General features: G+C 32.6%; 4 protein-coding genes across 5 annotated transcripts; 3 read left to right on the top strand and 1 right to left on the bottom strand.

Annotated features, from left to right (window-relative positions):
* Positions 1-213: 213 nt before the first annotated feature.
* On the top strand, positions 214-7,079 carry Cdk9 (Cyclin-dependent kinase 9). Of its 2 annotated transcripts, none has more exons than XM_072535833.1 (5): positions 214-544; positions 1,026-1,110; positions 3,911-4,287; positions 4,770-5,040; positions 5,878-7,079. In XM_072535833.1, the coding sequence occupies exons 1-5, from the start codon at positions 369-371 to the stop codon at positions 6,169-6,171; spliced, it is 1,203 nt and encodes a 400-aa protein (XP_072391934.1). In that variant the 5' UTR covers positions 214-368; the 3' UTR covers positions 6,172-7,079. The 2 variants fall into 2 exon arrangements, with proteins under 2 accessions (XP_072391934.1, XP_072391935.1); XM_072535834.1 differs by lacking the exon at positions 214-544 and adding an exon at positions 637-822.
* A 1,606-nt stretch (positions 7,080-8,685) lies between these two features.
* Ercc1 (DNA excision repair protein Ercc1) lies at positions 8,686-10,041 on the top strand. The gene is made up of 4 exons (XM_072533874.1): positions 8,686-8,820; positions 8,880-9,154; positions 9,288-9,473; positions 9,794-10,041. Exons 1-4 carry the CDS (start codon positions 8,754-8,756, stop codon positions 9,977-9,979), a joined length of 714 nt encoding a protein of 237 aa, XP_072389975.1. The 5' UTR covers positions 8,686-8,753; the 3' UTR covers positions 9,980-10,041.
* A 492-nt stretch (positions 10,042-10,533) lies between these two features.
* LOC140444149 (major facilitator superfamily domain-containing protein 9-like) lies at positions 10,534-13,096 on the bottom strand. The gene is made up of 5 exons (XM_072535830.1): positions 12,792-13,096; positions 12,597-12,728; positions 11,994-12,123; positions 11,499-11,708; positions 10,534-11,246 (listed from the first exon to the last, which is right to left on the bottom strand). Exons 1-5 carry the CDS (start codon positions 12,837-12,839, stop codon positions 10,543-10,545), a joined length of 1,224 nt encoding a protein of 407 aa, XP_072391931.1. The 5' UTR covers positions 12,840-13,096; the 3' UTR covers positions 10,534-10,542.
* A 192-nt stretch (positions 13,097-13,288) lies between these two features.
* Positions 13,289-23,817, top strand: LOC140444150 (uncharacterized). Its single transcript, XM_072535831.1, has 5 exons — positions 13,289-13,577; positions 14,562-14,693; positions 15,578-15,707; positions 16,786-16,989; positions 17,208-23,817. Exons 1-5 carry the CDS (start codon positions 13,530-13,532, stop codon positions 17,882-17,884), a joined length of 1,191 nt encoding a protein of 396 aa, XP_072391932.1. The 5' UTR covers positions 13,289-13,529; the 3' UTR covers positions 17,885-23,817.
* The last annotated feature ends 1,568 nt before the right edge of the window (positions 23,818-25,385 follow it).

Genomic DNA, 25,385 nt, shown 5'->3' with positions numbered 1-25,385 from the left:
GAGTTTAAGGAGGCGATGAATAAATAGATTTTTTCAAAATAAACTTAGTGAAACTTACTACTAATAATTTTAAATTCCTATGAAAGTTCATCTATCGTTGATTAAATTAAAACAAAAATATGAGAAATAAATAATAGATATCATCCCGGGGGATGTATAATCAAAAAAAAAATTTGTTGAGGTCTATGACATTGACATTTGACATTTGTCAAATAATGTTACATTGACATTTAGAATATTTTTTATGTTAAATGTTGTGAAAAAGTGAAATTTTTTTGGTTTCTCCAAGAACATGAGTATTTATAAACAATTCCACAACTTTCAGTTATAGCAGCAATCTGAATTTGTAACAGTAAAAACATACCACAATGCAGAACAACAACAGAGACCGTGAGAGCAACCATTCTAGCTCTAGTAGTCACCCCCATTCTACTGTGATGAATATGCGTGATAAAGAAAGATATATCGAAGATTTTAATTTTCCCTATTGTGATTTGACGGGTAAATACGAAAAAGTTGCCAAAATAGGTCAAGGAACTTTTGGGTAAGTAGATCTAATATTTCATAAGTTAACTTTCATGTGGCGCAATATTATGTATTCAACAATAACAAAATCAATAGATGTTAATGTTGTAAAGAGTCCAATGTACGAATTCAAGTGTTTATAATAAAGACTTTAAAGTAGAGTGGATTGTAATTTTAGGCTTATTTAAAGACAATATACATATGGGATTAACTGTTCAGAATAGTAGTGAAAAAAACTTGCAATTATTAATGTAGTAAATTTCAGATTCATAGAGGTCCTACCCTCTTACTACACTGGTACCATTTTTTGCTATAAATCATTATCTGAAAATTGTTCATAAGAGGTTTTATTGATTTATATATAAAAATACACAACCCAGAAATTCGAAGTTTCGATTTTTGTGTAGTGTAAATTTGTATGCAATTTTTTTATTTATTTTATTTACATTTTTATGCACTATAGTAAAATATGATACAAATATATAATTATTAAATTTTAGGGAAGTATTTAAAGCACGGGACAAGAGCAATCCTAAAAAGTTTGTAGCTATGAAAAAAGTGCTTATGGACAATGAAAAGGAAGGAGTGAGTATAATATAATTTATTTATTTATTTATTTTCAACGGGCTGCTGCCCAATAAGATTAATAATGTATACAAAATGGGCAAACATGGCCTGGGAGTGATGGATGGAAACGGAGGGCGTTTTACAAATTTTTGTTCCTCAGTTATTGTTTGGGAAAGTACCTATGTAGTATTTATTTTCATATTTTAATATTTTTTTACTTACTTTTACTATACTATAATAGGCTCTGATTTAATGGTATATTCTCATTGTTAAAACTAGCTTAAACACATTTAGTCTGTTCAGAGAATTTGACTTTCTTTTGTTATTTTTGGAAAGTATTTCAAAGCACCCTACAATAGAGTTGATTTATTGGATTCATTTGCTCTACGTACCATTTATCACCCCCTTAGAAGTGGTAGGTGCACATTTTTATCCTAAAAAGGCTAGACACTTGATACCGAGTTAGCTTACAGTAAGCATATTGAGTGTATCAGTTAAGTCCTCTTTCAAGCCTCGGCGCCGGGCGTCCCTTAATGTCGCAACATGGTACCAACGTTACTCCACTGGCTATGAATACATCAATTTACCAAAAGGTGTGTCTATATTCTTTGTACGGACAACACTATGAGCTAAAGCTAGTTAATTCTCGTAATTTATTCACAATTAAATAGTTGCTATTTTCGCTACTTTTATTTACAGTCAAAATATTGCATCTTTTCTCCATTATTATTTCTAAAATAATTTAACCAGCGACTTCTAAGTTTTATACAAAACAGTGTTGGAACCATCTTCCTACATAAAAATATCCACAAGGTTACATGGACTGCACCAGGTCATATAAGAGAAAATCAAAGAGACCACATCGTCATATCAAAAAGATGGACATCTTCTTGATGTACATAATCAAAGAGGAGCAGACATCGTAAGTGACCATCATTTCGTAATCGGTACCATTAAAATCAAGATGGCAAAAAACATAATCACGCGAAACACCAACAGACTAACATACAATCTAGACAAATTAAAAACGGCTCCAGGACGACACATGTTTGGGGAGGAACTCCAACTCAAAACAAGAGATGTGAAGTAAATAGCTGGGAATATTTGGCAGATGTTTTGACAGAAATAGCTGAAGATAAACTGGATAAAAAAGAGAAACATGGAAAATAATGAATGTCAGATGAAACTTGGAATCTTATCGAGGAAAGAAAACAGCAAAAGAAAGATATTTTACAAGCAAGAACTGTAGAAGAAGATCGAACCGACAACAAGAATATGAAGCAATAAATAGTTTAGTTAAAAGAAATGCAAGAAGAGACAAAAGAAGGTGGGCTGAAGAACTGGCTAAACAAGCTGAAACAACTGCACAACACAACAGAACTAGAGAGCTATAGCAAATTACTAGACGACTAACAAAAAATGGGCCCAACTGTTCAAACATTGTAAGATCCAAGACAGGCGAATTACTTACTACAACAAATGATCAAGTAGAGAGATGGAAAGAGCATTTTCAGGAGATCCTAGGCACGCCCAGGGAAAACACAGATGAAATTGTCGAAAGCCCGCAGAATGTAGACTTGGTTATATCTTGCGAGGCCTCTTCCAAAACGGAGATAATAACAGCTATCAAATCTCTGAGAAATAACAAGTCTCCAGGAATCGATAATATTGCTGCCGAAATACTTAAAACTGATCCGCATCTAACTGCTGAACTTTTGCTCCCCATAATCCGAGAGGTGTGGGAAACAAACCACATTCCAGCGGGCTGGAAAAAAGGTAACATTATCAAGCTTCCAAAAAAAGGCAACCTCACACTGTGCAAAAATTGGAGAGGAATAACCTTGCTTACTGTCATAAATAAAATTTTCACGACCATCTTACTGAAAAGAATAACAAACAAGGTTGAGTTTCGAGCTAATCAAGCAGGCTTTAGACCAGAATCCTGCATAGACCACACTAATACTGTGAGGGTAATAATGGAGCAATCGGTTGAATGGAACACGTCCCTACACATGGTTTTTGTTGACTTCGAATGTGCCTTTGACAGCTTATCTCATGCTGCTTTATGGAATATGTCAACGATATCTGCCTGTTAGTACAAAGGTTCCAAGATAGCAAGAAACAACACGCTATTTACTATCAACAACATGCAGATTGAAAATGTGGAAAACTTTACGTATCTTGAAAGTGTCGTAACAGAAAGCGGAGGTACAGAGGACGATATTCGTATGAGGATACGAAAAGCTCAACAAGCATTCAGCATGCTCAACCCTGTTTGGAGATCTGGCGAGTATACTACAAGGACAAAGATCCGCATATTCCAGTCAAATGTCATGTCTGTTCTACTCTACGGATGTGAAACCTGGAATTGTTCATAGTTTCTGGCCTAACGTCATCAGAAACGAAGATATATTACACCTGACCGCGCAAAAAGTGTAGAACATCAAATAAAGTCCAGAAAGTGGAGTTGGATGGGTCACCCAGTCAGAAAAAATAATTCCAGTATTGTAAAGATTGACCTAGAGTGGAATCCCCAAGGAAGAAGAAAAAAGGTCGCCCAGTACAAACTTGGAGAAGATCCATCAAGAACGAGATAAGAGGTCAAGGAAAGTCTTGGAATAAGGTGAAGGCTTTAGCGCAAAATAAAACCCGATGGCGCGTTTTCACTGAAGCTCTATGGTCCACTTAGAAGTTCAAGAACCTTATATAATATAATATAAACTGTTCATATTTAATCATGATGATAAGGTACAAGGTACTTATATTCAAACTGTCTGTATCTTTTTGTTCTAATACCTTCAATTTATATTTGTTTCAGTTTCCAATTACTGCTCTTCGTGAAATTAGGATACTTCAACTTCTGAAACATGAAAACGTAGTGAATCTTATAGAAATATGTAGGACTCAAGCGTCACAACACAACAGATACCGATCGACTTTTTACCTAGTTTTTGACTTTTGTGAACACGATTTGGCGGGTTTACTATCGAATTCTAATGTTAAGTTTAGTTTGGGTGAAATTAAAAAAGTAGTGCAACAGCTTCTGAACGGACTATATTATATTCATAGCAACAAAATACTTCATAGGGATATGAAAGCAGCTAATGTGTTAATAACGAAGAATGGAGTGCTGAAATTAGCCGATTTTGGATTGGCGAGGGCATTTAGTAGTACGAAAAATGGACTACCCAATAGGTAAGACATTTATTTATTTAGAGTAAGACACATAAGTTTTTGGCACAAAAAGTCACTTTCGTTGTCACAATTTGATCCATCTTAATACATCTTTCACAATACCATGGGTATACCTACAGTTTCAACTGACTGTTTGAAATCAATTGCTGTCAAATGTGTTTTAAGCCAATTCTGTTGACTCGGAAATGATTTAAAATTTACCTAAATCATCATGTATATTGTTATGAGTTATTTACGGTAGAAATAAACAAGTCTCTTGCTCTTCAGCTATGAGTTTGAAAATATTGTAGTGTTTTGAATAAAAAAATAATTTTTTTTGTCAAATTCAGGTTAAGAACAAAATATCACACGGTATTGCTCGAGTAAATATCAGACTACTTTACTATTAAGTGTCATTTTGAACATATTAATGTACTTATTTTATTTACTTCAATATCATCTACACTGTATCTATTAAAATCCCAACCATTTTCTCTTTTTAGGTTCACAAATCGAGTGGTAACGCTCTGGTACCGACCACCGGAGTTATTATTGGGCGAGAGGAACTACGGCCCACCGGTAGATCTCTGGGGGGCAGGTTGTATAATGGCGGAAATGTGGACGAGGTCTCCCATTATGCAGGGTAACAGCGAGCAACAACAACTTACGCTAATATCACAACTCTGTGGATCAATAACACCTCAAGTGTGGCCCGGGGTTGAACATTTAGAACTTTTTAAGAAAATGGAACTGCCCCATAAACAAAAAAGGAAGGTATGTACAAGTATTTTATTATAAATTTGTATAAAACTCTAGTTCATATAATTAAACAATAAACAGTATGTATAATTTTTGTAAAATAACAAATTAGTTGCACAATCGCCCAAGTAAGATATAATAGTATAACTATGTATGACTATATAGCTATAATCTATAATTAGTTTATAAATATAACAGACAGAATTTAATAAATAAACAGCACTGACAACAAATATGATTATTTCGACTATAAAAAATATTTTCACCACACTATGACATTACACTGTGTTTCCACATATTTTCTAGGGGTCCACAGGTTCTGGTCTTTTTAATTTTCTTTCTCTTCTTTATTCCTCTTTCTTTTAATTGCCAACATTCAGTGGGACATTCAGTTTTAATGAATTTTCATTTCAGTTTCACTGGAATTTTCCTATCACACAACACACCACACGCTTCCCTTAACTTGATCAGTCCCACTCTAATTCTACTGTATGCATATGCATGTAGTCCCCTATTACTTTGTAATACTGATCAGTATTTATTGCTACTTAAACTTATTACTTTTCAAAACCATTTTACCATCCAAAGTTAATTTTATTTTTAGTAACTTCACCAGCGACTACTTTCTTATTGAGTACCCAGGAATATCATCTTGTCCAACTGCTTTACATTTTTTTATTTTTTGAAGTACTTAAATCACTTCCTTGTTTGTTATTTTGGTGACCAATGTTTTCTGTCAAAATTCTTCATTTAATAAACTATCAAAGTACTTTTTTTCTTGCTTTTTGAGATCCTTTTCGTGAACTAGTAAAGTCAATATAGTAGATATTTTATTGATAAATTTATTTTTAGGTAAAAGAACGCCTAACACCATACCTAAAGGACCCCTACGCCTGCGACCTTTTAGACAAACTACTCGTCCTAGATCCATCGAAGAGAGCCGATTCCGACACGGCACTGAACCACGACTTCTTTTGGACCGACCCGATGCCTTGCGATCTCGGAAAGATGTTGGCCAATCACACGCAGAGCATGTTCGAGTTTCTGGCACCTCCCAGAAGGGCTACACAGATGCGTCATCACTCAATGCCTAGACCGGCGCCTTCGACCGTGCAAGACAGCGGATACCAAGACAGAGTGTTTTAAGGAGCATAGAGAAGACGAACCAAGTTTTTTTTATTCAAAATGTTTGATGACGAGTCTTGGAGACGCGCAGATTGAAAAATATTTGCCATGATGGCGAAATGTTATGTAAAAGGGGTTAGTTTCCTATGGTAATGGATCTAAATGATGATTTTTCATCCTTTTCCTATTTTTGTTTACTCATTCCTTTTACGTGTAATGATTTATTTATTTTTTGACAGTTGCCTTATTTAAATTAAAAAAAAATGTGTTCTCTTATATTAAGAATGAAATAACATAAAGCAGGAATTGTGTTAAATACACAAAAGTTAAATTTCAGATTAAAACAATTTTGGTAGATAATATAATGCCATCTAATTATGTGTAAACACCTTGTAATATAAACAAAATTTAAAATATGCCACATTAGTGTAACGTCATGATGGCACTTGCTATGAAGTTAGCTTTAAGTTTTGATTCTAAATAATGGGAATATGCTATTTGCAAAGCGTTTTATCTCCATTTATATAGAATCATTTCAGATTAGTCATTAGTAAACTATTTTTTAATATATCTATATATTTTTGCTTTCAAATTTTGTTCAGTTTCCTTTTGTAAGATATTCACATTAATTGGTCACATAAACTTTCAAGGTAACGGTGACATTTTATGTTCGACATCTTTCAAAGTGGATTGTAAGAGATCACTTCATGGAAAACTCAGTTTTTTACTGTTATATCGAGAGTATCCTTTCAGAACGAATATTATTTTTTGTTTTTAGAAAAATAGTTAGATTTTTGTACATATTTTTTAATTGAGTATTTTAAATAACCATTGGAATGTATCACAAGACTTTTCAGTAGCTGTACTGATTAAGTTTGTGATATTTGTTATACAATTAATTAATTTCTAATTAAAGTTTACTTTAAGTATGATTGTGTTTTATTATAACCCTTTAAATCGTACGCCTTGGTATATTTACGGGCATAAACATATAATACAAATAAATCGAACGTTGCAATACAGTGTAGTTAACCCAGTGCGACAGAGAAAATTGAGGCAAAGCAGTCCCTGCGCCTTTTTCTAAAGGGTCAGGTTTATCGTACACGTGAGCTAAATAACACGACACTAAAATTTCAATCTCCAATATAAAATTAGTTATGAAAACAATTGTTTGTGTAACAAATAGGTAAAAGTATATAGAACGTTAGTTACTAGTGAAATGTCAAGTTTGTGATATTGCCATGTCCATTATATTATTTTATCTAATCTGGTATTTTTTATTTAGATAAAACACAAACGAATGAATATTTGTTTCTTTTGATAATAGAAGTTTAGTATTATAGTATTTATATATTATTTTTCTCGTTAATTTACCATTTTATGTTTTCCATATTTAATTAAATTAATTAATATTATATCACATGCTCTTTCGCGATTTATTAAAACAGCATGGGAATACTGCCAAATACAAAAATTTCCTTCATTTGCAGCTAACTTAACCGGAACGTTCTCTATACTTTTACCCATAAATACAATAACTTCTATATAAATGCAAAAACATGACACAAATAGCAAAAAATGCATCAAGTTAGAAAAAAAATCCAACAAACAGTCACAAATAAACAAACCATAAACGTGACAAATTGTACTTAAAAAAATCTGATAACGTTACCAAACTTTTTTTTGTACTTATCTCTCTTCGATGTACTGAGTCTAGAGCGTTTATAAAAATAATATGTCTCTTTATTTAATAACAGGCGGTAACTGGTTTGTCTTTAATTTCATGCGTGGAAGACAATAATGCTAGATATAAAGTATGTTTTTTATTTCGCCAGGCATTGCACGGGTAAAGAACCATGGACTCAACTCATCACTCAAACGTAGAAAGCATCAAGAGAAACATAAAACTTACTATGTCTATGGAAAACCCTAGTAATTTTCTAGGTCTTACATTTTTATATCACAGAACAGCTGCTTTCCATCTAAACATCACAGTATATACCACAAATAGTAGTGTAACTAAAATAGGACAGATGGGGAGAGTGAATTGCATAGGTCCAGCCGTTCGTAAAGGCGACGGCGCTACTAGTCACTTTAGGTGGAAGTATGACATAGCAAGAGGCGTATGACGTTGATTTAAGTGCTGTTGCCATGGTTTCACTAGTTTCGCATATTTACTCAAATATTCCAAACAGAAACAAAGATTGTAGCAAATTCTACTAAAATCCTAAAGAATTTTGAGTATCCATTAAAAAAATGTGTTAGTGGCAACATTGTAATCCACGCCATTGCAAATGGCGTTATAAAAACATTGTATCCCAAATTTTAAAAATAGCAGATAAAAACAGTACGTCAATTTTTATATATCTAATAAACATTGCTAAAAGAGAAGGTACAATACCAAAATAGTATAATATTCCAAATCGAAAAAATTTCATAACCTGCTTTAAATTTGCCGTCAAAGGAAATTAGTTTCGGCCCGTCCGTATTTGGCGCTAGAAACTCTCCCAAATCTTTCTCTAAGACTTACTACTAGAGGGTTATGTACTGTGCTCAACATTAACCTCAAATTAAAAATACAAACAAAAATATTTATTGTAGTTATGGATGATTTACAAAATATTGCAAGTGAATTTGAGACTGATTTTTTTGGTGACGAACAAAATGCAAGTAAAGTATCTTAACTTTAAATTATGAATGTTTATGGTCTTTAATGAAACCCATTTTAGGTACCTCAACTGAAGCATCTAGTACAGATAAAGGCAAAGTATCTAGTAAAACTCATTGTATTTTAGTAAATCCAAAACAGAGAGGCAACCCTCTACTTAAAGCTATCCATAATGTTCCCTGGGAGTATGAGGACATTACTCCTGACTATGAGATGGGTTCCACTACATGTGCTTTGTTTTTATCGATTCGTTACCATAATCTAAATCCGGATTATATTCACGACAGACTTAAGAAATTAGGGCAATCATATCAGTTAAGGGTGTTATTAGTACAGGTAATTTGAAATGACTTCTTGTAGAACGTAAATAAAAAATTGATCATTTTTAAAAGTACAATATTGGCTTTGTTATTTTTTATTAAATTTGCTGTTGCCCTACATACCTAGTTTTTACACACCTGTGTTTCAGATAGATGTTAAAGATCCCCATCATGTTTTAAAAAATTTAACAAGAATATGTATATTAGCTGATTTAACATTAATTTTGGCATGGAGTGCAGAAGAAGCCGGAAAGATAATAGAAACATATAAAATTTACGAGAACAAACCAGCAGATTATATAAAAGAGAAGGGGGAGTCGTCACCATATTTAAGAGTATGATTTTTTTATTTAAATGTTAGCATATTTGAGAAATTTTTTTGATTAACATTTATCAAAGTAATATATACTGTTGGATAAAAATACACTCTCTATTACACCAGTCATATTTTTAAATTTCAAAGATATCACATAAATATTTAGAAAAGCGCTTAACTCAAGACCCTATATTAGAAGTTTTCTATGTCTTCATGTTTGATTTCACTTAACTCAAGACCCTATATTAGTAGTTTTCTATGTCTTCATGTTTGATTAGACCAATTTAGCAGCCTGTGTGATGTAACCTATAACAATTATATTTGATGTTAACTTTTTAGCTAATACAGGTGTTGACATCTATAAGAATAGTCAATAAATCAGATGCCATGGCACTCATAGATAAATTTAAAACCTTAGACCGTATTTTACAAGCTTCCGAGTTGCAATTAGCAGAAATGCCTGGTTTTGGATTAAGGAAAGCTAATAAGTTATATACAACATTACATAGTAAGTTTTGTAGATGATTTTTGTGGTTTGATTTTTTACGTAAATTATAATTTATTATTAAATAAAATATTTTTATACTCTTCTTTTTAGTTTTATTAAAGATGTTTGAACATTGACACTCCCAAGATATTGCTACAAAATGTTCTTTCTTATGTACCCTGTGTTTACACACTTAAAATTCGATTTGTGCATAACAGAGCTGAATTTACAATTGTGCAGGTATCATCCTCTATTTGCAGTAGAGTTTTATGTTTTTTTACTGTGTATTTTCTTCTTTGATTAACAAATACAGTAAAGTATGTATAGAAAAAGAATAAACGAACAAATTGAGAAAGATACTTTGTATAATCAACTTGAAATAGGATTGGGGAGTAGGTAACTAAATTTTCTCTACACTACAGATCCCAAAACAGAAAATGAAAACATTCAAAATTAAATTGGTAATTTCTTTTGCTTGGAAGAGTTTTCTATTATTAATTTAAAATTGGTTTAAGAATGATACAATTTAAATGTTTGTGGTTTTTGGGGAAACTATTGTTAGATGCGAAAGGTATGAAATTAAACTAGAAACAACAAAATACTATTTATTTTTAACAGATCTATCATATTTTCTCTTTGTATATAAACTAACAAACATTCCTATGCTAGCAGGAAAAACTGCTATTAACATCACAGATTTCTCACTAAAAATGTCACTAGTGATCCCAGTAAACAAGGGAGTCATAAACCTCGCGACTGACATAACACTGTTCGAAGCTCCAGACAGTGATCCTCGATGCAAGGCTTCCGTCTTCTTGAACATCAATTCCATGCTGGCAACTCTCATGGCTGTTGCTGCCAGAGAGAGTGGTGCGAGGAAAAACATAAACACTACAAAATTTGGCGATAGGTACATTGCTATGAAACAGAGTGCGAAAACTCCAAACCATACACCCATCTTTGCGTACACGTCCACATTATTTAAGAAACTATCCACTTTTTTCAGGCACAAACCAGATATCATTCCTATCGTACTGAATAAAGAGATCATATATCCAATATGTTTCTGGGACATCTGGAATGTTTCTCTTAAATATATGGCTTGATTTGAAAAGTACACCGTTATGGTCAAACCTAAAAGAAATTTTAAGAGGAAAGTATCCCAGTGAATCTTCCAATCAATGGATACTATTTCGTTTACAGATCTTTTGAACTCGGCTGTGATGGTTTGCCAGCCAATGGCGTTGTTGGTTGAGTTTCGTGGTTTGCTCCCTTTGGTATTTTCTGGTAGATAACAGGCACAAACTACAACAGAAAATAGTTCTATTATATAATTGACAAATTGAAAACAGTTTTCTCTGTGAAGAAAATTGTGCAGGAAAATTCAGTCTGTGCCCTTAATCTTCCAAAATATTGGAAAGTGAATAGATAGTCTTTGAAAGTAAATTAGAGATACAAAATATATGCATAGTGTAGAAAGGTCTTTAAGGCCCATAGACCTCTTTTATAATGTCACAAATGTCTATGTCTAGATATTTTATAATGTAAATTACTTACCATAATTAATAATAAAGAGTAATCCAGTAAGTATGCACACATAAGTGAAACCATGGTTTAATTCTGATAGATTTCCTCCAACAAATGGTCCAACAATAAATCCTAATGAAGCAACTGATGCAGATTTTCCAAAAATGTCATTTTGTTCCTCTGGAGAAACCAAATCAGTTATCACAGCTTTACAGATACTTTGAGTATGTTTGACAACACCTATAATAATTAAAGAAGACAAAACATAAAACCATCAATATACAATTATTTTGTAAGTCTCGCTACTAATTTATAAATGCATAGAACTTATGAAAAAAGGAAACTTCTAATTATACCTAATCAAAATTTGAGTTCATTAGGTTCATTAGTTTACATATTTCGATGATTCAAGTGGAACTGCTTTTGCAATTTTTGATTAATGGAAAAATGTGATTTTTCTGTTAAGCGAAGACAACTAGAGAAGAGAAAGTTGTCATAAGTATCATGTCTCTTTTTCCAACTCACCTAAGAGAAACCTCAGTAGAAGTATAAAAACAATTGACTTCGTTGTTCCTAAAAGACCATAACATGCTGCACACATTAATAGAGTCCATTTTAAAACAGTTCTTCTATCTCTAATATCACTCCAACTACCCTGAAACAAAAATTGTTTAAATAATAGAAAGATTGGTGGTCAAATGTCATGAACTGTGTTTAACTTTGTTGCTGTCTTGGATTATACCAATATCAGTCCCCTTTATCAACATATACTACCCAACCCAAGTGTTTCTCAGGTTTGCTAGTTCTCTTAGTTTGACAGCAATTGGTGCCATCCTAGACTTCCCCTGATAGGGAAATAATTTCTCCAGATTTTCTGGGAGCACTGAAAGTATGGTTGTTATAATATAAAATAAGGTCAAAAGTCAGCAGGATTAGTTTATATACCTGTATATTGTAATTTGTTGCTTATGTTAGGATATAGGGCCAAGGACTATTCAGAATTACCTAAATATATATAACAATTTAGAGACAGACAATTTAAACACAGAATGAATGTTTTAGTTATAATTTTAATTAAATAATTTGTACAGTTTTGCACTCTCTGTAATTGATATTAAACCTACTTACTATAAGAGGTCCCGATAAAACTTGAATTGCAGAATATGCTGAAGAAATTAATCCTATAGTGGTATGCGACGCCCCCAAGTCTCTTAAGTAATTACCAAATAGAGGAAACGTTAATCCAACAGCAAATAAATCCTTAAAATTAATTATAAATGTATTAGGAATATTGAAAAAAATATTTTTTTTAAGTATACCTACCATAAAAGAAATTATGTAAATTAAATTGATGGTCTTTGTGGTACCCATGGTAGCTGAAATTATTCAAAAGAGGGCTCATGTAAATTATTTAATCCATATAAGTGCAACACTATTTGTATTTGATACTGATCAAACGTGATATAAGTAGAAATGATAAGATAAATAGTTAATAATTATTGTCCTTCACATTTTTGAATTGCTTTAAATGACGTGTTATAATAAATTAAGTTTTAATGTTAGATATACATAAACCAATGTCAAAATACGTGACCAAATAAAGTATTTTGTGGTTATGTACAATTATAAACAATCCTGACCACATTGTTATTGTTTACAAATTTATTTTGTTCAGTTATTTACTAGGTACAGGACCAGTTTTAAACATTTATGAATGAAGATTTAAATAAATATCAACTGACATTTATTATTATGTCAGCTGGTCGTTAATGACTGTTAATGACATCTACATGTCAGAAAAATTTAAGTGTTTTGAAATTTCAAAATTCTAGTAATTGTCAACTCCAACAATGTTTTTCAGATAATGATGAAAATAACAAGTATTCTACTGTAATAGATTATATTATTATACTAAGAACAATTTACTGATGCGTAAAACCACAAAAATAAAAAAGCCTTGACAAATTAAGAGGCATACTTGTTTTTTCACCAGTCACTGAAGAGACCATTAGTGAATTAGAAAAAAAAAATGTTTATTTGTTGAAACATAACTCTACAAGAATGGAATCTGCTGATGATATTTTCAAACTTCAACTCATCACTCTTTTTGTAAGTACAATCTTCATTACCTATATACAGTGTCATAAATACTGTACTTATTTTAGAAAAAATTACAATCTGCCTTGCCAATAAAATACACATTATTTAATCCTATTATATTTTATATTTACTTACCTGTACACTGATTGCTGTAAACTAGAATATTAATTCTAGAAATATTCTTTTCAAGGTTACAATTTTTGGAATATCCTGTTTATTTTGTAAATAGTAATGTAAATTATACAAACATTCTTTGTATTCTTATTTTTTAAATGAATCTCCCTACATTCTTTTGTTATGTTATAGTTTTTTATTTGGTTACTTTTGAGACAATTCAAAATTTACTTGATATTTACTGAAATTATTATTGATTTATAAACCTTTAAAGAGCATTTTTAAAAGAAATCCATAAAACAAATATGAAATATTTATATCTGATTGAGATATCATATTTATTGATGTTGAATACAATATACTTATTTAATTGATTTTGGATGGAGCTCCACCTGCCTTCAATATATTGACATTTTGGCACTTTAAATACATATTTTAAGATATGACACATTTCTGGCTTAATGATTTTTAAACTATCTGATAATTAATAACAGTATTTATTGGTTGGATATTACTAGAACCAAAGAATATAGACGCTTAGGGTCTATATTCTTTGCTAGAACTCATAAAACAGAATGATAAGCATTGATTTCAAATATAAATGCTTCAAGTTTTCAAATTTAATATTTCATTACTTACATTAAGACAAAAATTACAAATATCGGTTTGATTATATTCTCTCAGAGAGATACCGCTGTATAAATAGACTTAAAGACTTTTTGTTTATGTAGATTTTTGTCATCTAAACCAGAAAGAGCATTTTATTCATACAAATGAGTAAAATAAAGAGTACTTTAAATATAGGGCATAGAAAAAATGTTAATTTACATTTATTTAATAATTACTTTTACAATAAATTTGAGCATCTTTTTGTTTAAGGACTCATTGAGTTTTGGCCTTATATATGCATTCCTGCCACCATATATGATAGTTCTAGGTGGAGACAATGTAACTTGTGGAATTTTGGCAGTAACAACTTTATTAGCACAACTACTGTCTGGTGATATTGTAGTAAGCATATTTTTATTATTAATTCTAATTATAAGATATAATTTCAGTCATTTATAACAAGCAATTAAACTCTCTCTGTAGTTTTATACCTTTCATAGGTCTTTGCTGCATATGAGATTTGAATTCATCTACTTCTTTCCATGAAATGTTCTCTCCAGTCTTATATTCCTATGGCACTTCAACCTTATACATTCAACCAATAAGACATTCATCTAAATGTTAGCTGACCTATGGGTTTGTAGCTCACTGGATTCTTCACCCATATTCATTTGATGAGCAATAAGTCATTGACACTACACATGTGCTACCCACTTAAGCCTCTGGGCTGATTATACTGGATTTGACATGCTTTCCATGACACACACTGACATCTGCTTATGTCAGAGTCATTTTGATTACCTCTATACTTTCCATGGCCATCCACACACTATCTTTACGTTATTATATGCTTGTTATAGTTTCTGCCCAGTGTTTCTAATTCTGATCTCTTTTCCATCAAGGATTGTATTGTCCTTATAAACTGGTACTAAAAAATCGTAATATAAATGATTTTATTTAAACATTTATACATTTGTCTGTCAAATCATCTGTTATAAAGTGTTCTAACTTATGAAGAGGTTGCGCCAGTTAGCACGAATGTGGTATTTTTGCCAGACTCCAGACTCCTTTCACGGGCTAAACAATTATAAGTTTGACATTCATTCAGTGGCGTGTCTGAGAAATTTTAAGTAGTGCTAAGTACTAGTGTTATCTGTTTCATTGCCATGTTTTACTAAAGCAATGCCTTTTAAAACCTGTGTGATGAAAATTCAGCATAATTACTGTTTGCTGTACGTTTTGGTTTGCTCGTTAATGAAAGTATTAATATTTTTATAACATTTTAGAGGGACTTAGTAAACTTCCAAGGACGGAAAGCCGCTCTGTACTCTATTTTAAATATCGCAGGTGTATGCCATTCTTTATTGTTTGTAACCAACAGTTATTGGTTTACCATATTTGCAAGATGTATTTTTGGTAAGTAATTATTTAAATTTAAGGAAGGTAAAGCAATTTAGTAGTTTTGTTGAGTGTTTAAACAGTATTTTTGGCGATATGTTATTATCATCGGAAATAAGCTACGGTTACTACGTCGGTCAATATTTATCTTTGCCTTCAAAATAGTGTTCAGTTTCAGTGATTAATTCCTCATCAGACCGATAATATCTTGCAATGGAGCATTTTTTTTAGATCGGAAGAAAGATGGTAGTCGCTGGGGACCAGATCTGGAATATAAGGTGGATGTGGAAGCAATTCCAAGCCCAATTCTTTCATTTTTGCTATCGCTTACATCGACTTGTGACACGGTGCATTGTATTATTCTTTATTCATAAAAATAATCTCTTGTAGTGGCGATACAATCATTCCAACGTTTTCTAATTGTTCGATGCCTCCCTTGTAAATCGATTTATCTTTGCCTTCAAAATAATCTTCAGATTCAGTGATTACTTTCTCATCGGAGAAGTCGCTGGATGCCAGATCTGGAATATAAGGTGGATGCGGAAGGAATTCAAAGCCCAATTCGTGTATTTTTGCCGATGTGACACGCTACATTATCTTGATGAAACAACAATTGTTTCGTTAAAAAATGAGACCCTTTTTTTGCGATTTCAGTCTTCAAACGCTCAAAATACAAAGGCCACAACCTTTCCGGCGATTTGTTGCGTCTTTGGTTGCTTTGGACGGTTTTCTCCGGGTACTGTCCACTTAGATGACGGCCGATTTGATTCCGGAGTGATGTGATGGATCAATGTTTCATCCAGTATGACATACTGATGCGACAACTCCGACTTATTCCGATTCAACGTGTCCAAACAGTGACCAGACTCATGAAGTGGTTGTTGGTTTTGCTCTGGTGTGAGAAAACCCGGCACCCATTTGGAAATCAGCTTTTTCATACTCAAAACTTCGTATATAGTAGAGATATATTAGTTTGATAACTTTTAAGTGTCAGCTGTCTCTTTGAATTTCACTTTGTGGTTTTCCTTAATAGTTTTCAACCATTTTTGATGATTATTCTTTCATAACTTTTATCTTCATCTTTTTATGTTTTCAGCTTCTACAAATCAAACTAGCAGTATTCTAAAAACTATGATATTAAAAAGAACGCCAGCAGATGATACTCAATTCCAATTGATGACATTCCATATTATAACAAGCGCTGGCTATTTGATAGGACCGATCGTTGCTGGTTGTCTATTCGACGTTAGTTTCGCTATTCCTTGTTTCTTGGCAGCATTCCTAACCATTTTGAGCATCGGTATGTATTTAAATATTATTTTTAATTACTTTCAACAGTGATAGAAGTGATGTTACATCTTCTTCAGCAACAGGCGGAAAATGAACAGACTTAAACATTTAGATATATTTATATTGGAAAAAAAATTAGCAAGTTTGGAGATCGTATTTCACAAAGACTAGACTAATGGATTGATGGTACTTTTCCATGTCACCCAGTAACGAATCCTTATTTTTCAGGTATTTTAACTTTCGTCAAGGACATCGATGACGGTCCAGTAGAGGGCAGCGACATAGCAGTATTCCAGAGGGCAGCACAAACAGTCAAGGGCAGCGTTGCTGAATTCAACAATTCCCACTACGAGACAAACTGGGACGTGATGGCCATTAAGTACTGTTTCAGTGCCAGCACGTCGATTTTCTTCTCGAAGTTTACTCAAATATTGAAGCACAATTATGAAGCAGATTCAGTGGCTATCGGTTACACGACGTCGTACATGAACGCTCTGATGTTTATAGGGATTTATTGTAGTGAGAGATTGAAGAAAAAGCTCACAAACATCCCGCCCAATTTACTATTAAACTATTCGTTTGCCGTTCTCCTAATATCTTCCTTGCTGGCGTGTTATTCCCCAGCTTATGTATTTTATGCTCTACTTTGCATTCCCGTGGTACTGTCGCGCACTTTGATATTCGATCTATGGGAGGACATCTTGACGGAACGAAATAATAACGATCTGAAGAAAACGAACGAATCTATAAGCGTAGGTGCTGGTTTGACGGTTCCTATCATGTTTGGCGTCGTGTGCAATCAGATCGGCCACCACGCCGTCGTCCTATTCTCAGTATTACCCTTAGTGGCGTCTTTGGTGATTATTAATCGCCAGATGTCTTCCAAGATTACTAAAACCGAGTGATATTTTGTGATTAAATTGTTTTTGATCAAGTTTATGATCGCTGTTGATATATAAGTATGTTTTTAAGTAAGTACCGTTTAGAAATAAAAAAAAATCAATTAGAACTTTTACAATTTTATTTTAACATGAAATTCGCTTTAATTTACTTTTTTTTTATATAATTTTCATCAACATTGAGGCATTTATTGTGTCTTACAAACTTTTTTCTATTTTCATAAAAAATCCTTGTGATTGTCGTTCAATTAGACAGCTGCTGTCTGAGTGTACAACAACTGCAACTATGTCGTTTTGGCGTAATCATCATCGAGGATTTAATGAGACAGGTCTTTTAAATACAGAAACAACTCGTAGTCGTTGATGACTATATCAGGACTTTAAGGACGTTGATTGCAGATTGTAGATAAAGGGATACCTTGGCATCACAAACCTGCCTAACAACATGACCTTAAAAATCTTTTTTGTACACCTTAGCTCTATATTTATGGCTACCTGAATAGGTTTTAGTGCCTTATTTTCATCGAGGCCTTATTTCAGCGGCACTTACTCGCCTTTTTCAGTATTTGTCAAACTTAATCGCGGTTTTGTGGGGTACTTTTTAGTAGTTCTTTTTCATCCATGGAAGTGTGGCTTGCAGCATGATCCAGTTCCATAGTATCCGGCTGCTTAGATTGTTCCTGGTCAATGTTTTTCTCGAGAAGCTAGGGAATGGATGTAGGATGGGGTATATTAACTACTATGGCCGAGCATAAAGAGTCCCTAGTTTTGAGCACTACAAGGTGTCATGGCTCTCGAAGGGGAACGTGATTAGATTATTCCTAGCCAAATTGTTCGATCCTGTCTTGAGTGTAATTAGTTTAAGCTTCTTGTTAACACGGTTTTCCGCCATTCTGGTAAAAACCGGAGACACGTCTCCAAATATCTGACATTTAACGTAGGAACTGTTCGAAATATATAGTGTTGCATAAAATACTCAACCGGACATAGATCCGGTTAATTTGCCGCCTCTATATTCAGCTAAAAATCGGATCGTGAAGAGGTAAGCAAGTATAAAATCAGTGTACGTTCTGTTTTACCCCTTGGTTAATGTTGTACATCCAAATATTTTGGGAGTGAATATTGCCGATTTTTTGCTAATCCGACTGAAAAACCGAGTCGGTGAAAAACCTATGATGTCTGTCCACAGTTTCGCCGTTCAACGGAGAAATTGTTGAGAATAACTCGATAAATATCTGTCCTGGAGGGAAAGAAAGGTAATTAAATTACTCTCAGCCAAATAATCCGGTGATTTTGTGAGTTTAATTAATTTACGTCCCTTGATAACGACACGGTTTTTTGCCTATCTGTATATATTACAAGATTGAGAAAACCGGCGGTGCTTATCTTAAGTTCAAAACAAATCGATTAATATCCATTTTATTGTCAATAGCGTCGATATTCCAGGTTTAGTTAACAAGATCAGTCAGTGTTGCATAAAACACTGTCGACAGTTCATAAATTTGGTTCATCAGCCTGCGTTATGTCCGGCTAAAAACCGGGTTGTGAAAAATAGCCCTTACTCAGTATATTAGATGAAGTAAATGGGAAAAATATTAATGTCTGTCCTCTTTCCCCTTTGTTCATGTTGTACACCAAATGCTTTGTCCTAAGTGAAGATTACCCTCGTGTTAATAACTCAGCTTTCACTAATCCGGCTGCAAAAACTGCTTAGTCGAAAAACCGGAAATGTTTGTTTACACATCCTGCATTAAATACAAGAATTGTTTAGAATAAATCAATCAATATCCACATTATGTTACAAACCGTCGATATACCCGTTTTAGTTAACAGGATCGCATAGTATTACATAAACCACTGCCAAACCGCCATAGATCCAGATTATCAGCATATTAGATGAGTAAGTGAGCAAAATATCAACGCCTCTGCTTTTTTACCCTCTAGTAATCTGTAATACCAAACATTTTTATGGTGAGTGTAGATTTCCGCCTTGTTAACGACCCGGGTTTTCTACAATTTGGCTACAAAGCCAGCTTGGTGAAATATCATAGGTGTTTGTCCACAGATCCGGCTTTTATCCTAATAATTGTTCAGAATAAATCAATAACTATCCATTTTTTGTTAAAAATCGTCAATACATTTTCATGTACTTACAAGATCCCATAATGTTGCATATATCAGACTTAGCCGGACATAGATCCGGTTTATCAACCGAATATAGCTCCGGTTTAATAACCGGCTAAAAACCAGGTCGTTGTAATCTGCACCAAATCTTTTATAGCGCACAAATATTTTCTGCACAAAGTTTATTAATCTTACGACGAATGTAAGAAACCGAATCTCACTTAGTTTGACGGAGTCGTTTAAAATAAACAAAAATATGAATGAAAATAATGGCGCCCGGTTTCTTCTTGACATATGACAGATATATAGCGTACATACTTCAAATATCGTCGGCACAACAGCGCTATAGCGACCGAATTTGAAAACAGTATTTACTTTAAAATCGTATCAATAGTACATTAATCAAAAAGTGGGGAGAACATTTTTATCTATCAAGATCTATTCTTTAATTGTATGTGTCCGTCCGAGGATTAATACAGCCAAAACTGTAAAAGATATAGAAAAACTGATGATGGAGTTCGGTTGAGCAGTAAAAGTTATGTGGAAATATTATAAAATACTGTAATAACATCTTTCTGTTTTCAGAAAGCCTACAGTGAAAGACGCTGTAGCAGTCTTATCTGCATATGTTCCTCGGAAATTACATCTGTGTTGGTATTCTTTAATTGATTCGAAATACAAATTTTTAAAACTTTTATTTATTACTTTTGTGTGGTCCGTCTATCCGTGAATCCGTCTGAGTTTCAGTGTAGGCAAAACTACAAAAGATACACAAACACTCATGACAGATTCGGAGTCATCATTAAAGTTTTTTTACTTCTGGTTCTAGTCTGAAAATACATACATCTGCAATAGTTTATAGGGACAAAATAGATCTTCTCCCTATTTATTAACAGGAATTGGCTACGTAAAGCAATATGTATTTAAATTTTCTAACTATTAACTGCTTTATATAGCTAATATCGATCATTCATCAACTCTTGTAAATGTTAATGTTCTCATGTTTTCTTTAAATGCTTCCAAAAATTCCACAAATTGATTATCTATACACATTTTAATATTTTTTTGTTGTATTATACCTATTTTTATTTATTATCAGCTCGTGACTGCACCTTGGTGGACTTTTTAACATTTATCTTGGTTATAAAGTATAATTTTGATGATTTAGTTCTGTAGCATGAAACTATTGGTCCCCACTCGAACTTTGTCGAATTCTTACGTAAAATCCATAAAAGAACGATATATCGATTGGCCAAACTCCATTCAAAGCCGCAACATATAAAGAAAAATTGATGACAGTTCGATTCAGCAAACCAAAAGATTTTACTTTTGTTTCGGTTTTACTAAGAAAAAAACCTATAGGCAAGTCTCTGAAATAGGGAGAATTCTCCCTACATACTAAAAAAAATAGCTATGTGGAGTGATCATGAATTGATTAGTCTTTGACTAGAACTTTGTTGAATGCTAAAATCTATAAAAAAAACATGTATCAGTCTGTTAAATTCTCTGAATTTTTTCATTAATGATGATAATTGCATCTACTTTGGACTTATTGCTTTTGAATTATTGTTTCTCCCCCGTTATGATTGGTTTTCTTTTATGTTTATCAGTCATAATATAGTACAGTACTTTATAACAGTCAAGTACTTTATGACGCACATCTAATTAAAAACATTGGGAACGCCATCTATTGTTAAGAATTGTTAATAAAACCATTCATGTGGTTGTAGCTTTACAATATTAACAGATATAAACTTTTTTATGAGATTTTATAAAGTTATGTTAAATAATTTTGTTATAATATTATTAGAATCAGTAGTATAGTCGCTCAAAATTTGTGATAAATATTAATAAACATTATAAAAATGTAATATACACGCACATTAACTGCACATAAAAGAAATACTCATAAACTTTTTTATTACCTTTACCTTTATGTATTACTAAAATATTTTTGCTTTAAATGTACTGCCAAAACATTCTTATATATTTTAAGTTGCTTCTTAGTCTTTAGTAGAAGTTTTCCGAATAGAATGCATTGTATACTACTCATTAGAATATAAAAATGCTACCAAATTTTTGACCTACTTAAATATGAACAATAAGCTACGGTACCAAAAGAGTAGTGTTTTTCGTATTAGCTGAATTGACTCGATACTTTATAGGATATGCAATATAATTAAATTATTTCCTTCTCTCTCTATAATCTGCTTTTGTCACTTTCTATACCAATTTCTGTCATTTCTTCAGTCTCTTCCACTGCATCTTTACTCCCTTTTCTATTTACCCCTTATCTAGTTCTTCGTCTCTTCCCCTTGCACTCCCACTCTCGTTCATCCCTTCCCTTCCATTTTTCTCATTTCTCTGTGGATATGTTTGTCTCTGTCTCTCTCTGTACTTTTTTTTCTATTTTTCTGCTTTTCTCATTTTTTATATTCTTCTTTGTCTCTATTCTGTTTTCCTGTCCTTATCTACTTCTAGATCTTCCTTTTCATCTTTCTTTCTTTGTCTTTTTCACTGTATACATCTGTTCTTTTGTCCATCTTTCAATCAATCAATTACAATAACTTTTCTTAATTTTTTTTACCTAATAAAGAGGATTATATTCTGCAAGTTTTGTCTTTTGTTTTTTTTGTCTATCCCATTGTCTCAATTTGCCTCATTTCTTATTCTGTGTGTTTATATGCTTCTGTGTCTGTTTCTTTGTAATACTTCCTCCAATATTTTTATCTCCTTTATTTCTCTGTATATTTAATTGTCTCAGTCTCTTTTTCTCTGCCTCCTTCTCCCTCCTTATATTCTTATATCTTTTTGTTTATCTTTCTCTGCATATTTATCACATTTTTCTTCTGTATGAGTTTCTTTGGGTCACTAGCTCTGTCCATTCTTTTACTTTCTGGTTTCTCTCTCCTGTTCGCTCTGTTTCTTTGCCCGTATATTTTTTGTTTTATCATCTGTTTCTATACATATCTGTCAGATTTCTCCTTTTATGCGTTTTTATCTGCTGCTATTCTTGTTCCTTAGGTGTATTTTGCTCTGTCTTAATTTTTCTGTGTCCTTCTCTGAAAGCTTTCCTCTCTTGATATTTTCAATCCAGTATATCTAACTTTTCTTTAATTTTTTTTCTTATCTTTAGACTAAATTGCTTCTATCACTAGCTGTTTTCTCTGCGAGATATTTGTCTCTTCATACTTATATCTCTCTTTCCCTTTCTATTTTTTTCTCTCTTTTCCCGCTTTTGTCTTAATTTGTTTTTTGTCTATTTGTGTCTGTTTCTTTGCCTTCCTTACGTTTCTCAGTATCTCCATCTGCTACTATATCGGTTTCTTTAGATCTATGCCACTTTCATTGTGTTGTGTTTTTTCTGTTCAATTAATTATCACTTTAATTATGGATTTTTGTCTTTTTCATTTTCTCTGTATTTAGATTTCGTCTCCCTCTTTTTCGCTGTTTTTTTTTCTATGTCTTACTATTGCTGTACCTTTTTGTCTATCTCTCTCTCTTATTTGCCACCTTTGTTTTTTAGAACTGTATTAGATTTTTAGTTTCCTCATCAAAGTATTTTTACATACTATATAAATTTTCTGAGAAAAAAATACATTTTACACAATAAGTGTTCCTTTAATTAATCAAAATCTGGAACTTATAAATCAAAATTTAGTATTGCACACACTATTTTTGGTACTGTCAACCATTCAACATTAAATGTTTATGTAAATGTGATTAAATGCTTCATAATTTGTACCGTGGCTTGTTGTTCATCGCATATACATTCATGTTATATTATTATAATAAAGAATTCATCGTTATTTGTTTTTTATTGTTTTCATTTACCATCTTAGCTACCAAATATCAGCTGATGTTCGTTAAAACCGGCAAAAATAAAAGTGGTAAAAAATTTGCTCGGCGGTAAAAAAGCCATTGTTCAGTTCAAGTCCAAAAAATAAGTTTGGATAAAAGTACCAAACACTTGCAGTGTTTAACGTGTTTGAAATTTACTAGATGATGTAAAAAGAGACGAAAAAACTATGAAAAAACTAAGATCGATTAATAATAATCCAGCCATCGATATATGGCGTTTAAGGAGAACAAATTGCTATCATTTTCACATATGTCATTGAATGCATGACGTTATAGATAGAACAATAGATAGTTATCAAGTACATTTTGGCAATACAGTAGCGTTATTATATTCCTCAAGAATGGCTGTTGTTGTGACCGAGGAGCAGAAAACAAATAAGCTCTAAATTAGCGTTTGGCACTTTATTATTAAATTGTAAAACTCAAAACTGACTTCGATATAAGCTTTTACATACGGAGCCAAGCTAACCTCCGAATCTATCGCCTTCTACTTCTGACGTATTTCTTAAAGCTAAGTTTACACGAAGTATTTCTGAAGATACTACAGCTGTTATCCACATTCATTACAAAACCGAAAACAGCTAATACAAAAGCATATTACGACCACCGAATAATCCCGTTAATAATTCATTGACTTAAGGTGTTTCTAAAAATCATTCATCACCATATCTAAAGAAAGCTCGAACTTAATATAAGCGTGACATAGTTGGGATTGGGATCTAAGTACTAGGCACTAGAGAAGATCTGTTTGCTCCAAATGTTCTAACACATCCACTCTTGGAACTAACAAAGCGCCTATAGTCTAGCAAACAAAAACTGAAATTAGTCGTCCAAAATTACGCGCCGTAAGTGGTCAATATTGGTCGAAATCACGTGTTAATCATGAAGTCTCGGAAATTTTGAATTCGATCATTGGCAGCGCGTACGAAAATATATTTCCTTGCTGGTCACTTGGTCACTTTACATTTTAACAATGGAATATTATATTTCTTCTTATAATAATAAAAATAATACAATCAATCAATTGTTTTCATTGTTACAAATACAATCCTCCCCGCAATTAATCGAGTTAGTCTATTTAATAGCGGAATTAATAAATGTCCTGACATCATGTCGAAATGTGTTTACATAGCAAAATAAAGACACAAAAGATAAATCAGTTGGAAAATCTTTAAACCAAGCCGTTCCAGCTGACTTCTTGTTTTCAGAAAACTTGTATTTAATATAGTTTCTCTCCTCAAACTCGTAGGATATTTTTCTTCGTCATGTCGAATAGTAGGTCTTCCATCTCTAAAAGTAAGTCCCCTTTAAGTAAGTCTCCAATTCTTTGGGCAATGTTGTAGTAAATTGACCAAGGCTTTTCGAGTAATCTGTTGCCTAAAAGAAAGTACCGATAATGTTCTGACCTCTCCCTTACAAAGTAGTCTACGTTTTGTTCACTTACCAATATATTATGATATTCGGCTATTTTTTAAGTACTTAAGAGCAGCAACCATTATTTCTGTAAAGATGATATACCTAC

The sequence above is a fragment of the Diabrotica undecimpunctata genome, chromosome 6 (genome assembly GCF_040954645.1).
Source record: "Diabrotica undecimpunctata isolate CICGRU chromosome 6, icDiaUnde3, whole genome shotgun sequence".
In the NCBI taxonomy this organism is placed as follows: domain Eukaryota; kingdom Metazoa; phylum Arthropoda; class Insecta; order Coleoptera; family Chrysomelidae; genus Diabrotica; species Diabrotica undecimpunctata.
This window is presented reverse-complemented; position numbering and strand designations above follow the sequence as displayed.